The 16,620-nt window shown below is 46.8% G+C and overlaps 3 protein-coding genes across 5 annotated transcripts in view; all 3 read left to right on the top strand.

The window, feature by feature from the left end:
• Positions 1-279, top strand: part of LOC138612404 (SERTA domain-containing protein 4-like) — a gene marked incomplete at its 5' end in the record, with an annotated part of 1,852 nt that extends 1,573 nt beyond the window's left edge. The window contains one exon of the mRNA XM_069685621.1: positions 273-279. Coding sequence (XP_069541722.1) covers positions 273-279 — 7 coding nt within the window. The remainder of the gene's footprint in view (positions 1-272) is intronic.
• Positions 1-5,212, top strand: part of LOC138613578 (receptor-type tyrosine-protein phosphatase beta-like) — a 42,652-nt gene extending 37,440 nt beyond the window's left edge. For both annotated transcript variants that reach the window (XM_069687287.1, XM_069687288.1), the window contains 6 exons: positions 294-428; positions 3,051-3,173; positions 3,267-3,430; positions 3,654-3,789; positions 3,998-4,133; positions 4,212-5,212. In XM_069687287.1, coding sequence (XP_069543388.1) covers positions 294-428; positions 3,051-3,173; positions 3,267-3,430; positions 3,654-3,789; positions 3,998-4,133; positions 4,212-4,234 — 717 coding nt within the window. In that variant the 3' untranslated portion in view covers positions 4,235-5,212. The remainder of the gene's footprint in view (positions 1-293; positions 429-3,050; positions 3,174-3,266; positions 3,431-3,653; positions 3,790-3,997; positions 4,134-4,211) is intronic.
• Positions 5,213-5,280: 68 nt separating this feature from the next.
• On the top strand, positions 5,281-15,974 carry LOC138613579 (fibroblast growth factor receptor substrate 2-like). Of its 2 annotated transcripts, XM_069687289.1 has the most exons (8): positions 5,281-5,727; positions 9,934-10,092; positions 10,195-10,286; positions 10,420-10,511; positions 10,867-11,053; positions 11,195-11,326; positions 14,317-14,480; positions 14,625-15,974. In XM_069687289.1, exons 4-8 carry the CDS (start codon positions 10,446-10,448, stop codon positions 15,651-15,653), a joined length of 1,578 nt encoding a protein of 525 aa, XP_069543390.1. In that variant the 5' UTR covers positions 5,281-5,727; positions 9,934-10,092; positions 10,195-10,286; positions 10,420-10,445; the 3' UTR covers positions 15,654-15,974. The 2 variants fall into 2 exon arrangements, with proteins under 2 accessions (XP_069543390.1, XP_069543391.1); XM_069687290.1 differs by lacking the exon at positions 5,281-5,727 and having other exon boundaries at positions 8,230-10,092.
• The last annotated feature ends 646 nt before the right edge of the window (positions 15,975-16,620 follow it).

Below are 16,620 nucleotides of genomic sequence, written 5' to 3'. Positions count from 1 at the left end.
TCATCATCATCACCATCACATCACCATCTTCATCATCATCATTATCATCATCATCACCATCATCATCACCATCATCACCATCATCATCACCATCATCATCATCATCATCATCATCACCATCATCATCACCATCATCATCATCATCATCATCACCATCATCACCATCATTCAGTAATTCAATGTGTTTCTGTTTGACAAAACACACAGTATCACAGAGAGCAGGAGGTGTGTGTGTGTGTGTGTGTGTTTGTGTGTGTGTTTGTGTGTTAAAGTGTGTAAATGTATGTTTTCAGGGGAATCACTTCCGTCGGGAGTACGTGGCCACGCAGGGTCCTCTGCCGGGAACCAAAGATGATTTCTGGAAGATGGTTTGGGAGCAGAACGTGCACAACGTGGTGATGGTCACTCAGTGTGTCGAGAAAGGCAGGGTGGGTAAATACACTGTACAGACTTGTTAATAACACTGTAATTTCTCAAAAGAAGAACAAACAAATATTCATAGAATGATAGATAGAAAGAGGGTGGAGAGAGTGCAGCCATTAAATTAGTGAAGGAGAGGAGACACTTAAGAAAACTGTGAAGAAAGGCCACGGTACATGAGAGATAGGGAATTAACGTTTTGCAAGACGAGCTAAGACATCGGCTAGCAGTACTAAGGGCACAACATCTTAGGAAGGAACAAGCCAGGACAGCATATTATAGGGATCCATTTAAGTTTGTTCAAGGCATGTTCAGCCAAGAGAATAGGTTAGGATAGGATAAACAGGTTACACCAAGAGCTTGGTGCAGAGGGGGGGATCCTAATTCCCAAAGAGAAAAAGTCCTCAAGTTAATGCCAGTTTCGGACGATATCCCTCCTGAACGTAGAAGGTAAGATCTTCTTCAGTATAGTGGCGCAGAGGCTAGCAAACTATTTAGAAAGGAATAGTTTAATAGATACCACAATGCAGAAGGTAGGAATCCAAGGCTTTGTGGGGTGTATAGAACACAGTAGCATTATATGGCACCAGATTCAGGCAGCTAAGAGAGAGAAAAGAGATTTACATATGGTTTTTTTTTTTTTGGTGAAAGCATACTTCCAAGATATCAGAATGTACATAAGTATGAGAGGTTTCACAACAGATTGGCAGAGATTAGAAATAGGAATTATGGCAGGGTGTACGATTTCCCCACTAGCATTCACAATGGCGATGGAAGTAATTATTAGAGCTTCCAAATGGGTGGTCAATGGGGAGAGACTGGAGACAGGCTACACCTCCCCCAGTTAGGGCCTACATAGATGGTATAATGGGGACCTGAATGACAGTGAACAGATCAGAGCAATTTATAGGAAAGATGTTGCAGAGGGTATATGAAGGATAGAGAAGTGAGGGTTACCAGGCAAGCTAAAGTTATGGAGTTCGCAGTTTGGACTATTCCCTAGGCTGATGTGGCCACTGTCAGTTTATGAAATACTGATATCAAAGGTGGAAAGGTTAGAGAGGTTGGTTTATTTGTGTATTAGGAAGTGGCTTGGAGTTCCTTGTTGTCTTAGTAGTGTGGGGTTGTATGGGAAAGGTATACTCCAGCTACAGAGGAGTTCAAGTGTGCAAAGGTCAGGACAGAGTTGTTGCTATCAGGGAGCAAAGACAAGGTAGTCAGTAATTTGGTCCCAAATCCATCCAGAGGGAGGAAGTGGAACCCAAGACAAGCAGTACAGGAAGCAGGCAGCTCTGAGGCACACAGAGACTGTAGGCAACGTGTGGCAAGGCCAGGGAGACTTGGGGCTTGACTTGAGTAAACCAATGTGGAACAAAGCAAGTCTCAGAGAAAGAAGGAAGCTGGTAGTGGAGCAGGTACGTTGACAAGAGGAAGTCATGAGGTGTACAAAGGCTGTGGCTCAGACTAAGCAGGGACAGTAGATGAACTGAGAGAGCGTAGAGAAGAGGAAGAAGATAAGTCTGTCGCAAGGTCAGTATACATGGCGTCATAACCAGGTTTTGAAAAGTTTAGAGGGAGGGATTGAAAGTAGAAGATGACAGGTGAATTCAGGATGCAATCAGGGAAAAAGTGCAGCCGTAAAATTTGTCCGTGAGGGGGAGAAATGTAAAGGAGGTAGGGGCTTAAACAGGCAGGAGTCAGGTCAGCTAAAGGGTGCTAATGATTGGGACATGCAGGTCGACTTGGGAGGAAAACTTGGGATTCCAAAGGAGATGCTCTAACTTGAGGCCTGACTCAGTGGTAGAGTCAGTGGACGAAGCGCATGAAAGCAAAAAGCTAGAATGGGGGGGATTGGTTCTGGGACGTCAAAGTTAACTGTTGAGCCTCCCCAAGGTTTCATGGGCCTAACTTGACGAAACACTGGTGGAGGGAGGTGCTCACTTGATGACCCTGTTGATGTGCTGGCTCTCGCTGTCCATCTAACTACAAGTTTGAGTTGCTCTCTCTTCTCTCCGCTCTTCCCTCATGACAGTGGGGGAGTAGGGGGAGGTGGAGCATATAGCCTAACCCGGCGGGGGTGAGTGCTAGCACCAGACAGGGCACCTCACCCTGGCTCTGCCTTCCCCGTCTTCTAGCTAACACACCTCTCTCTACAAACTCTTCTATCCTTCTATCTCTATTTTTCTCTTGTGTGTTTAATTCAAATGTGGGGGCCGGTAGAAGCCATGTGGTAGGGTCGGTAGTATCAGCGTTTTCAATACCTGGAGCTTGCGTGAACGGAGCCTGGGTCTGTTTAAGTTGGCAATGCTGCTTGGGTTGCGGTGGTAGGTTAGGTTAAGTGTTAAGATAAGGGAACAAGGGAGGGATTTCTTTACTGAACGCTTATCCTTATCATTAGGGCACAAGTATCTTGTGTTTAATTTAAATTTAAATAATCAGAATCATAGACACTGCCACCAGGTGGGCAGGACATGCTACTACAACTTCAGTGGTATGAAAATGTGGTGAATGAAAGGGTTACCTGTTGTTATGATGTTTTCTTCAGCTGTTTTTGCTTAGACTTCACACATGACACAAACATGTTACACACAAGCTACACATCTAACACAGTGTGTTTCTGTTGTTCCCAGGTGAAGTGTGATCACTACTGGCCGTTGGATCAGGACCCTCTGTACTACGGAGACCTGATCGTCAGGATGATGTCGGAGTCAGTTCTTCCTGAGTGGACGATCCGAGAGTTCAACATCTGCAGCGTGAGTACCTGATATATTAAACCATATTACACTGATCATTAACACTCTGATGTATTTCAGGCTTCATATTATTATCTGATGATTATAAATCAGGAGGAGCAGCTGAGCTTCACTCGGCTCGTCCGTCAGTTTCACTACACCGTCTGGCCGGATCACGGAGTCCCAGAGACAACTCAGTCGCTCATCCAATTCGTCCGGACGGTTCGGGACTACGTCAACAGAAGTCCTGGATCTGGACCCACCGTGGTCCACTGCAGGTGAGCAGGACACACACACTGTTGTTAGAAAATACATCTTTAGGACTCAGTGGATCACATGGTCACATGGACTCTCTGCTACAAAACTTCACAGAATCAACTCCCATCATCCACCCCACCAAGTATGTGATCTGAGGTCACCCCATGAGACTCATGAGACAGGATCTTAGTTCTTGTTAAATTGAGTGTTTTATGACTGGAGTTTGGTGTGTGTGTTCCTCAGTGCTGGTGTGGGTCGTACAGGAACCTTCATCGTTCTGGATCGGGTTCTGCAGCAGCTGGACTCTAAGGACACTGTGGACATCTACGGCTCCGTCTTTGACCTGAGACTCCACCGCTCACACATGGTGCAGACCGAGGTAGGACTGTCAGAGGGGATTATGGGAGTTGTAGTGTTATTTAAAAGGCATAACAGAGGATGTAGTTTTCTGCTCCTCCTCCTCCTTCTCAGGGTCATGATGTAGTTTCTCCTCCTCCTCCTCCTCCTTCTCAGGGTCAGTAGATGTAGTTTCTCCTCCTCCTTCTCAGAGTCATGAAGTAGTTTCTCCTCCACCTCCTCCTCCTCAGGGTCAGTATTCGTACCTCCATCAGTGTGTGCGTGACGTCCTCAGAGCGAGGAAGCTGCGCAGTGAGCAGGAGCTCCTCCTCTGTCCCGTCTATGAAAATGTGAACTACAGCTCCCAGAACTACAGCTCCCAGAGAGGTGAGTGATAACAGTCAAGCAGCAGCTCTGAGAGCCAAGAAGCAGGTGATAATGGGCCGTGTTGATCTTTGTCCACAGAGACGGTGAGCAGCAGACGATAAAGATCTCTGATGAGGAAACATGGAGTTTATTTTTATATGTTTGTTTATATTTCTACGTATTTCTACACTTTATGATTATTTATGTGTCAAACTGGACTCATGTTACAGACTGTAGATATTATCACTGTAGATATTTAACATCACATAACAGCTGATCTTAAATTATATGTTCTCTGTCAGATTTTATATTTGCAAATTACTGATGATTTGATTTGAGTTGCCCGATGATATGACCCTCTGAGTGTGCTAACCTGAGTGTGTTAACCTGAGTGTGCTAACCTGAGTGTGTTAACCTGAGTGTGCTAACCTGAGTGTGTTAACCTGAGTGTGCTAACCTGAGTGTGTTAACCTGAGTGTGCTAACCTGAGTGTGTTAACCAGTAGGTGGCGCTCTGACCTGAGTGTGTTAACCAGTAGGTGGCGCTCTGACTAAGACTGATTTATAACAATGAGTGTGTTACAAGATGTTTGCAGGGCCTTTGATGCAGATCGGAGTGATTTAATGTTGCTGTACAAATATGGCCGATTAATATCAGATAAAATCTTCTTTATTAATTTTAAATATGCACATTGTATTTTGTACTGAACCTATCCTGAACTCTGTCATGGTGTGTGTGGGAACAGTTGGTGAGACAGTATGTAGAAGTATCTGATTAATCATCCATCGTGCAGGCTGACCTGCTCCAACATGACTGTAAACTCACTGTGCAGGAATGTGTCCTGACTTTATAATGATCAATAATCAGATTTAATTATCTGTTCATGTAAATGCTGTATGATCAATAATTGGGTTTAATTATCTGTTCATGTAAATGTCTTATGATCAATAATCGGGTTTAATTATCTGTTCATGTAAATGTTTTATGATCAATAATCAGGTTTATGTCTCTGTTTTTTCTTCATGTGAATTTATCTGTTTGTACTCATGATGACGCAGATTTGTGGGTGTTTGAATAAAACAGCTAATTATGTATTTTCAGATGACTCTCCGTTAGTCATTCATTATGGCTCCGCTGGGAGAGGCCCCGGCTATCCCAAACCACAGGGCCTGCGCATGCGCAGTGCAAGGGGGCTTCAGAACATTCAGAGCCTGAACTCTCGGAAGTTTAGCCAAGTTGCCGTGATTTAGCCCGACAGGCTAGCAGCTGAAAAGACGGTCACATCGCAGCAAACTTGGTTTTTAGGGAAGAAAAAGTGCGTTTGGACGGAACTTCTTGTCGTACAGGGAACCACGGAGGACTACCGATGGATTTAAACCGTTTTTCTTTGTTTAACTCGCGCGAACAACAACGTTAAAGACGTTTGAAAGAAGTTGTGATTGTTTTTTTGGCGCTCTGGCAGCGCAGAGGAAAGATGGAGGCTCTGCGGGTGTAGCAGCGGGCTAACGCTAGCTGCTAGTTTACTGTCCAGTTTACGGACACATCGGAGCTGCTTCCCCGTGGGGTGGATGTCCGGTCAGTTACTGGCTGTAATTCATCACTGTGACGGTGTTCAGTAAGTATGGTTCCATGTAATACCTGCTTTATTTACAGTACCAGGAGAGCTAACAGGCGGAATGCGCTGGTGTGTTCTCGGAACGCTAACTGTGAGTTAGCCTCGGAGCTAATTAGGTAGCTGAAATCAGTGTTAGCTTATTCAACCACAGACAGGTCAGATTAGCTTTGAGCTAACTAGCTGCCATTACATTAACACATACCACAGAGTGTGGCCAAGCTCTAACTTACTGTAAACTCTGCTGTTACTGAAGTGAAGTTTGAACAAACTTTATAAGTTATCAGTCTGATGGGTTAGTTGTAGTTAACCAGCAGCTGCTCGAAGGTCTGATGGGTTAGTTGATGTTTGTTTGTGCTAGTAAACATGTTACCTCTGCACAGACTGACTTGAGCTTTAATCCAGAAATGAGTTTATTCATGTTAAAGATTGTTACAGCCGACCTGTAACTCATGACCGTCTAAAGCATTGTTTACATTTATGTGCTAATTTTCATGTTAAGTTTCAAACATACTGACCAGTTAAAAAGAGCCAGTGTTCTCCGTCCCAAAGTCATCAGAGGAAAAAGTTACAAACATGAGATGAAGGACAGAGTCAGGGTAAAGAGTTATATTTTAGAGTCTTTAACTGACTAATGTTTTTCCTTAAAGAAATTAAATGTCATTTAAAACATGAAGGAGCAGAAAAGTGACGCAGAGAGACTCTTCTCAGTTCTCTGTTGTCTGATACACAAGCATGAATCAATTGTCTGTTATAATGATTATTGAAAGTGAAAGTCTAAATTGGCTACAGTTAGATTTTTCTTTGTTTTTGCAGTCCTAAAACGAGAGAAGTTTCCTGTGAAGTAAATCTGATAAAAATATAAACTCATCTGAGAAGCTGGACACAGAAGTCTGTCTGACACAGTGAATTCAGACATTAAAGAAGAGGACGTTTTTACGAAACGTCTCTGCTGTTTTATATTCTTATCAAAAGAATAAAAATAAATCTGCTGATTAAGTCATTATTTAAGTATTTGTTTGCTAACAGATTACATATCCATTAAACTACCTGAGCAGGCGTCTAAATCACAGTTTTTTTATTTTAAATTATGTGCTGTCATACAACAAACACAAAGCAGAGCTGCCAGCATTCATCCATCACTCATACATGATGTAAGTAAGTTTACTTTCACCGCTTATGACTGATGAAAGACTCAGGCACACAGGTCATGTTTCTACACAACTGAACAGTGAGTTTAAGGTAAAGTGTAGTTTGATCAGAAGGGGGCGCTGTAGTCTTCACTCATCCAGTAGTCAGAGAAGAAGAGGAGGAGGTGAAACAGGAGCGATATGGAGAGCAGGTTTGTTTCTATTTGTGTCTGTGGGTGCTTCTCATTACGTTAATTTAAGCATCCTCACGTCCTCTCTCCTCGGCTGACCCTAAAATCCTCCCCGTCCGCCGTGATGGTGGATCTTCCAATTTGTTAAATGCACCTGGAGGAGACGAGGACAGAGGAGGTTTCAGGAGGAGACGAGGACAGAGGAGGCTTCAGGAGGTGGTCACACAGTGTTGTGTCATCAAACAGAGCAGTAGTATTATTATTATTTTCTTCCTTGTGTCTCTTCCTCGTGTCTCCTCCTTGTGTCTCCTCCTCATGTCTCTTCCTCGTGTCTCCTCCTTGTGTCTCCTCCTCGTGTCTCTTCCTCTGGTCTCCTCCTTGTGTCTCCTCCTCATGTCTCTTCCTCGCGTCTCCTCCTCGTGTCTCCTCCTCGTGTCTCTTCCTCTGGTCTCCTCCTCGTGTCATTTCCTCATGTCTCCTCCTCGTGTCTCCTCCTCATGTCTCTTCCTCGTGTCTCCTCCTCGTGTCTCTTCCTCTGGTCTCCTCCTCGTGTGTCTTCCTCTAGTCTCCTCCTCGCGTCTCCCCCTCGTGTCTCTTCCCCTGGTCTCCTCCTCACATCTCCTCCTCATGTCTCCTCCTCATGTCTCTTCCCCTGGTCTCCTCCTCACATCTCCTCCTCATGTCTTCTCCTTGTGTCATTTCCTCTGGTCTCCTCCTCGCGTCTCCTCCTCATGTCTCCTCCTCGTGTCTCCTCCTCGTGTCTCTTCCTCTGGTCTCCTCCTCGTGTCATTTCCTCATGTCTCCTCCTCGCGTCTCCTCCTCATGTCTCCTCCCCGTTAGTACAACTAACGTTATATGCATTTTGTATAAAACACCAATGTAATTATACACACAGTAAACATTAACATTATGTTATTAAGAGTGGCCAATTAAATGTATTTGAAAGTTCAGAATTGAGGTCTTTCTGTTTTCTCTCAGGTAACGTTGTTAGATGCAGCACTGTGTCACAGCTGCTGACGACTGCCTGTAGAACGGCGAAATGGACACAAGGGGGCGCACTAACCTCGTTCCACAGCAGCCACCCTGACGAGGCTGCCTGTGTATGCACACGTATTTTGTTTAATTGGCCTTGTGAGCGCAGACATCGGCCAATGCCGATTAAGTCAAAATGGCATTAATCGGCATCTCTTCCCCGATTAATTGGTCAGCCGATCGGTCAGGCGATTAATCGGTCGACCCCTAGTGCAGTGATTCTAATCCAGCAGTAGTGTCAGCTGATTAGTCATGTGATCAGTCAGTTAAATGAATACGTCTCCAGGTCACATTTAGTATAACGGTGTGTCCGAAACCGCATACCATCATACTCACCGTGACGAAAAGTTGAGTATGTCATGCGTTCCCATCTCATAGTATGCAGTTCTGTGTATGCGAGAAATGCCCGGATGTATGCGAGATCGGCCCGGATGTTGGAGTGTGAGACGGGAGCTCACTGGTTGTACTGAACCGCCCCAAAATGCATTGCAGATTTTCAGCTTCTACTCTGGCGGAGATGGACCGGAGATCAGAGCGGACATACGTAAACGATTAATTAAGTCACGTGATACGGAGAAGACGGCTCTGAGTATGATGCCACCGGCATCCTGACAGTCAGGTTAGTAGGCAGTATGCAGTACATACTGTTTGAGTCTGTAGTAGGCAGCACGTTAGTATGTGGTTTCGGGCACAGCATAAATCTACAACAACAGCGCCCCCTGTAGACACTCTCAGTATATAACAGCACATTACTCTGGAGTTTAGTTTATTTCTGATGTTACATCCACATTACACACACACATACACACACACACACACACACACACACACACACACACACACACACACACCCCTCTGCTCCATGCTAAGACACAGAGGACAGGAACACAAAGATTTACACTAAATGTGACTTTGTAAGATCAAACTTCTGAATATTTAAATTACATAATTATGCATTAATTATATATTAAATATATATTATAGTTACAGTCAGACTGCTGAAGCTTCTCTGAGCTACAACACCGCTTTAAAGAGCTTCAGTTCACTGTGTCAGCACAGACAACATTCATTATTAGAATGACTAAACGTCCATCACACACGCATTTCAATACACGAAATACAACGCGTAACAAAAGACTAAAAACATAAGTCTAAGCTAAACATTAAGTTTAACACATTTCTCAAGTCCAAAAACACCTGAACTAAACTGTCCACATGGTTATTTCTGCTCATCGTGGCGTCCAGAAGGTCTCTATACTTGAATTCTTTATATACAAGTGTGATGATCTCTATGTACTGTTTTTCAGAGATAGACGGGAGTAGGGCTGGGCGATACGGCCGAAAGCCTGTAACACGATCTGTCATGTAACGATGTATGTAAATGGACTGTACTTTTCTAGTCTTTTTGGCCACTCAAAGCTGCTTTTACACTACATGTCACATTCACGTATTCACACTCCCATTCACACACTGATGGCAGAGGCTGCTACTTAAAGTGCACAACTGTCAATCAGTCATCACATTCATACATTGGCTAGGCCACCGGGAGCAATTAGGGGTTCAGTGTCTTGTCCAAGGACACTTCGACATGTAGACTGAGGGAGCTGGGGATCGAACCTCAGACCTTCTGATTGAAAGACGACCGACTCTACCACTGAGCCACAGCCGCCCCGATGTCACGATGTAGCTTTTTTTCCGGTCATTTTAGTCTGTATGAAATAACCACATGATAAAACCAATTTCTGGATGATCCAGTGTGGATTGAATAGTTGAATACAGGCGTCACGTTGCTGCCACCGATGATTTCCGGTGTTTTCTGAAGCAGCACGTAATGACCATGTCTGCTCTCTGTGCAGTAAAATGCTAAGGGCTCATTCAGACTGGAAGCGTGAGCAGACCGTGAGCAGACCGTGAGCAGACCGTGAGCAGACCGTGAGCAGACCGTGGCGACTGCGTGGCGTGGCTGCTCTGTCAAGGTTTTCACACAGGCTGCGTGTCGGCTGCGGTTTCAGCTGGTCTGTTTTTATTAATCACCACAATAACTGAAAAATGTGTGTTCTGTTTGTGTCCTGGAATATAAAGTGATCTCTGACCTTTGACCTCTGACCTGTCTGCAGAGCTGCTGTGCATGTTCACAGAGGCTGTAAAGAAGCATGAGAGTCCGTCAGGCTCTGAGGATGGGAGCAGGGCTACTGGAGGCAGGATCTAGGTGAGCGCGCACACTCACACACACACACACACACACACACACACACACACATATATTTATTTACACACATGTAATACAGTGTATGTGTGTGTGTGTGTGTGTAGATGTAACCTGCGCTGTGTGTGTGTTTCAGACATCAGATGGTGCTGTGAAGAAGCCATGGGTAGCTGCTTAAGCTGTCCAGAGAAAGAGTCAATCCCAGATAATCATCAGAGCAAATTCAAGGTGAAAGAGTCTGCCTGTCTCTGTCTGCCTGTCTCTGTCTGCCTGTCTCTGTCTGTCTGCCTGTCTGTATGCGTGTCTGTGTCTGCCTGTCTGTCTGCCTGTCTCTGTCTGTCTGCCTGTCTGTCTGCGTGTCTGTGTCTGTCTGTCTGCCTGTCTCTGTCTGCGTGTCTGTCTGCCTTGTCTGTCTGCCTGTCTCTGTCTGCCTGTCTCTGTCTGTCTGCCTGTCTGTATGCGTGTCTCTGTCTGCGTGTCTGTGTCCGTCTGCCTGTCTGTCTGCCTGAGTCTGTCTGTGTCTGTCTGTTTGTTACCTGCCTCTGACTGTGTGTGTGTGTGTGTGTGTGTGTTACCTATGCAGGTGATCAACGTGGACGACGATGGGAACGAGTTGGGTTCAGGTGTGATGGAGCTGACCGACGCTGAGCTTGTCCTCCACACACATCGCCGTGACGATGTAAGGTGGCCTTACCTGTGCCTGCGTCGCTATGGTTATGACTCCAACCTTTTCTCGTTCGAGAGCGGGCGGCGCTGCCAGACGGGACAAGGTACACACACACGCACACACACACAATTCAGACATAAACATTCAATCAGCTGATGAGCGCCCCCTGCTGGACACAATATTTACATTCTCCTACATTTGATGAGAGGTGGTATTACAGGTGTGCGTGTGTGTGTGTGCGCAGGTATCTTTGCCTTCAAGTGTCCCCGTGCAGAGGAGATCTTCAACATGCTGCAGGAGGTGATGCACAGTCACAGCATCAGTGTGGTGGAGGAGGCGGTGATGGAGCCCAGCCAGCACCAACACACACCTGCAGGTAAGATACACACACCTGAAGGTAATATACACACATATACATACACACCTGGGGCCTACTCTACGAAGCGAGTTCAGCAGACCCAGGCTCTCTTCTCCTGCTCTGCTTCACTAACCTGACACAGGAGATCACGCTGAGCGGTCACATGTCGCTGGTAATCGATACTCGGTAAGTCGACCCAGCGTTCCTCTGAGCGCGCTCACATTAAAGGGGCGTGGTTTGGAGCAAACGACCGATCTAAACACGGGCGGGTCTGCCGTCAGCTGATCGGCATGTTTTACAAACTCAGAGCAAACTGTGATTTCAGAACGAGATGCAGAAGAGACACATGATGCAGACTGACATCACTCAGCTGCAGCTGCTGGATGCAGGACGGACAAACAGCTAAAACACAGACTGTGTGAATGTGCAGATATAAAAACATCACTGCTCCATCATCAGAGCACCATATATGTATTATAACACTCGTGTGTTACATCAGATTAACGCTGCACAGATGTATTTTGTTGATGACAGATTTAGACTTATTCTCTCAGCCGTATCAAACTATGGAGCAAATGAACTAAAGAACAAAAGATCTTAAGGCTTCATTGTTTTTATCAGTCTCTGTTGTAGCTGTACAGATGCAAGCAAAATTATTCAACCCCCATTGCACATTAGGTTTATTGACAAAATATACAATTCCTCAGCTGTTTGAATTAAGCAAATTACACAAGAACTGTTTAAGTAGTTCAATGAAACTAATATTACAAGGGTTTTGATCCAAATTCAACACAAAATGCTACTTTTAATGACTACTGCAGTCTCAAAATGATTCAATCCCTTCATGACAAGCATCTTCAGTACTTAGTAGAGCACCCATTTGCTGTTATGACCTGCTGCAAACGTGATGCATAGCCAGACACCAGCTTCTGACAGCGTTCCTGAGGAATCATAGGCAATGGCCTCCAGTTCAGTAATATTCTTGGGTGTGCGTTTTGCAACCACCTTCTTTAAATCCCTCCAGAGAATTTCCATGGGGTTCAAATCCGGCGACTGTGACGGCCACTCTAGAATCTTCCATTTCTTCTTCTGAAACCAAGCCTTGGTGGACTTTGAGGTATGCTTGGGATCATTGTCCTGTTGGAAGGTCCAATGACACCCAAGCTTCAGCTTCCTCACAGATGGCAAGATTTCCTGATACTTGGCTGAATACATCGTGCCCTCCACACGCTGCAGGTTTCCAGTGCCAGAGGCAGTGTAGCAGCCCCAGAGCATCACTGAGCCACCGCCATGCTTTACTGTAGGCAGGGTGTTCTTTTCAGCATATGCTTCATTCTTCTTCCTCCAGACATACCGCTGTTCCATAGGCCCGAGAAGTTCCAGTTTTGTTTCATCGCTCCACAGAACAGAATTCCAAAACTTCTGTGGCTTATTTATATGGTTTTGAGGATATTGGAGCCGACTTTTCTTGTGCTTTTGGGTCAGTGGGGGTGTACGTCTTGGAGTCCGGGCATGGAGACCTTCAGTGTTTAGTATGCACCTTACTGTGCCAACTGAAACCCCAGTGACTGCTGCCACCAAGTCTTGCTGCAGGTGTTTTGCAGTCACTCAAGGGTGTCTGACCCCTTGCCTTCTCAGGAATCTGGTGGCAGCCGCTGATAGCTTCCTCTTCTGCCACGTTCAGGTAGTGTAGCCACTGTTCCTTGAACTTTGAACTTGTGAACTATGCTTCCGACTGTGTCTCTAGGAACATTCAGGGCTTTTGCTATCTTTTTGTATCCTTTCCCTTGTTTGTGCAAGGCAATGATCGCTTATCTGAGCTTTTTGGACAATTCTTTTGACTTCCATATTTCTAACATGCCATCAAACGTCACTCTCAACAAAGCCCTAGCCAGTCCAGGTATTTGAGTTCTATCTCAAGCACACCTGAACTAATGAAGCCCTTGATTAGTTGCACCAGGTGTGCTTGAAACAGGGGGTTGGGTATTTTGAATAGTTGAGTCTGTTAGTCTCACCACCCCACCAGCACACCACAGCAAAGAACAGTGCGCTGGCCACGACAGACTGGTGGAAGGCCTTCAGGAGCCTGCTGCAAACACTGAAGGACCTGAGTCTCCTCAGGAAGAGCAGCCTGCTCTGTCCCCTCCTGAAGAGGGCGTCAGTGTTGTGAGACCAGAACAGTCTGGTGTTGATTTGGACCCCAAGCTGCTTGTATGAGTCCACCCTCTCCACTCTCTCCCTGGATGATGATGGGGCAGGGGACCTCCTGTTCCTCGGGTAGTCCACCACCAGCTCCTTGGTCTTGCTGATGTAGAGTTTCAGGTGGTTCCTGTTGCACCATGCGATGAAGCTCTCTATCAGTCCTCTGTACTTCTCCTCCTCCTCATCATCGGTGATGCATCCAACAATGAAAAACTTTTGGAGGTGGCAGGAACCAGAGTAGAACCGGAAGTCTGAGGTGTAGAGAGTGAAGAGGAATGGTGCCAGAAGAGTTCCTTGAGGTACGCCCGTGTTGCTTGTCACCACCTCAGAGGCACAGCCATCCACAGGTCAAGAGATCTGATTGGTCAGTAGGTGGTGTCTGGTTCAGATTAATCTCCTATATCGGACATAACCTGCTCCGGAGCAGGTCAGGTGTTCAGCATAAGTTACCATGGTGATCTACCCTGGTAGGAAGTGAAACACCTTCGTAGTCCTGAAAACCCTGAAGTTACCTCGATAACACCTGATCCTGCTTCGTAGTGTACCCCCCTGAAGGTAATAAACACACATACATACACACACCTGAAGGTAATATACACACATATACACACACAGGCTGCAGGCAACCACACAGGTCACAGCTAGATGGCAGCGTAGAGATCAGAACAGTTTAATTTGAAACCAATAAAGGATCAGAACCTGATGATCAACACCTGTATCATTACACCTGAAACTTTATTTACACGACTCACCTGTGTATGACATCACTAAACTGTGTCACTTCCTGTGTGTGTTGGTGTGTGTAGCTCTGGGTTACTCGGTGCCCTCGGTTCCTAACGGTGTCACCAGGATCCCGTCTGTGGGGGAGGCGCCGTCTCACCCTTCCACCCGTCACCCATCTGTGGCCAGCACACGCCTCCCCTCTGTGGGGGAGGAGTCAACTCATCCCCTGCTGGTGGCCGATGAGGCGGTGAGACACACACTTCCTCTTTCTTTAATTTATACTGAGCAATACTTCCTGTTCATGTTAAAAACATGTCAGACACATCAGGTGACGTGATGATGTCATAATGATGTAACAATTTTCTAATGGTGACTCTATCTCCCCCTGCAGGTGCACACTTACGTGAACACTACGGGGCTCCTGGAGGAGCAGCCCAGCCCCTTGACTGTTACCACCCCCCTGGAGAGCCCCACCTCCCCCCAGTCTCAGTGTCCCCCCACCCCCCCTCCTCCCCCAAGGGTCCGCTCTGAGGCCCTGCCCCCTCAGCTGGAACCGCAGGTGCTGCTGGAGCTGCAGGGCGTGCGCTTCGTGCTAGGCCCCACCCCTGTTCAGAGGCAGCTGATGGAGAAGGAGAAGAGGCAGCAGGAGGCGCAGGGGGAGGAGCCCCAAGAGACTAACGCCCCCCCCATGACTCCCGCTGAGCCAGATCCTGCCCCTCCACTCTCCAACGGCTCATCCTCCAATCCCTCCACAGCTCCTCGCCGCCACCGCCCGCCCCCCCTCACCCCCGACCTGCAGAATGTCAACAACTCGGCGCAGCGCCGCACCGCCCTGTTGGACTACGAGAACCTGCCGGCACTGCCGCCCGTGTGGGAGGCAAGGAAGCCGAGTGGCGAGGAGGAGGAGCCTGTGTGTAGCGGTCTGAGGACACCGTCACTCAATGGCTACAACCACCACGGCACGCTGCACCACTCCTACTCCCATCCACTGTCTGCCGCGCTGGAGCCCTCGCACAACTACGTCAACACAGAGAACGTGACGGCACCGCTCAGCGCCCACCGCCCTGACACTGCCCGTCGCCGCGCAGACGGCCCCACCATCTTTAACTTCGACTTCCGCCGGCCACCGCTACCCGGACACCCGGAACCGCAGAAGACCCTCAACTACATCGAGGTGGAGATGGAGCAGGGGGGCGGGAACAAGGGCGCCTCCGACGGCAGCAACCCCCACACGCCCCGCACCCCCACCTCCCCGCTGCCCCCGACCACGCCCACCCGCCGCACCGAGCTGTATGCCCTCATCGACATCGAACGCACCGCCGCCATGTCCAACCTGCAGCGGGCGCGGCCGAGGGACGACGGTACGTCACGCAAAACGCGACACAACAGCACGGAGCTTCCCACCAAAAGCACTGTGTGACCCCCCCCCCCCCCCCCGTCACTTCCTGTTTACTCCTGGAAGTCACCTGACGGGCGTGTTTATATAAAGACTTCCTGTGAGCGCACCTGTGCAGGTACACTCGCAGACGGACACGGTACTTATAGCAGATTATTGGACGCTGGTGATGTCACAGCGGTGATGATGTCACAGACTTCCTCTTCCTTATATGGTACAGATCAGTATTACTGAACAAAGCATTCCATTTAGCCTTTTCTATGTTCACTTCCTGCTGCTGCTACGGAGCATGCTCTGTATGTACAGTAGATCGCCACAATAAAAGTCTCTCTGTTTTTATTTCTACTCTGTGGACATATGCTTCCTGTCTGCCTCTTTCATGATGAGCTGATGATGACATCACTGTGGGAGGAGTCACAGCCTGATCAGTTCCAGGAACACGATTTGTTCTGCACATGTACCAAAATACAGCAACTTCCTGACAGAAGGTCGAAGAATTAACAAAATTTTGTGTGATTTTAAATCAAATAAATGAACAAATAATCTGATAAAAGTCTTTAAAAGTAACTTTAAAGTTTCTCTTCATCAAATTGAATAATTAATGTGATGGTGGTGACAGGAAGCAGCTGCTTCTTCACTCATTCATAGAACACATCGTGTTTGTGGTAGTTGTAGTTTTGCTCTACGCGCTACGCTTCTAACTTTAGTTGGCAGGTCAGAGGACACACAAACACACACAAGAGGATGCTGTTTCTAACAGCAGCTAACAAACGGTTAAAAACGGGTAAGAAACAGCTTACAAACAGGTTAAAAACAGCTTACAAACGGTTAAAAACAGCTAACAAACGGGTAAGAAACAGCTAACAAACGTTTAAAAACGGGTAAGAAACAGCTAACAAACGGTTAAAAACGGGTAAGAAACAGCTAACAAACGGTTAAAAACGGGTAAGAAACGCTTACAAACGGGTTAAAAACAGGTAGGAAATGCTAA

The sequence above is a fragment of the Semicossyphus pulcher genome, unplaced genomic scaffold (genome assembly GCF_022749685.1).
Source record: "Semicossyphus pulcher isolate SPU_LCO1_2020_fin unplaced genomic scaffold, fSemPul1.0.p SCAF_8, whole genome shotgun sequence".
Taxonomy (NCBI): Eukaryota; Metazoa; Chordata; class Actinopteri; order Labriformes; family Labridae; genus Semicossyphus; species Semicossyphus pulcher.
Note: the sequence above shows the minus strand (reverse complement) of the source record. Positions and strands in the feature narration are given on the sequence as shown.

Coding starts and splice junctions, on each gene's coding strand:
- LOC138613579 (XM_069687289.1), top strand. CDS start 10,446: ATGGGTAGCTGCTTAAGCTGTCCAGAGAAAGAGTCAATCCCAGATAAT. Junction 10,512..10,866: donor ATCATCAGAGCAAATTCAAG/GTGAAAGAGTCT, acceptor TTACCTATGCAG/GTGATCAACGTGGACGACGA. Junction 11,327..14,316: donor GCACCAACACACACCTGCAG/GTAAGATACACA, acceptor TGGTGTGTGTAG/CTCTGGGTTACTCGGTGCCC.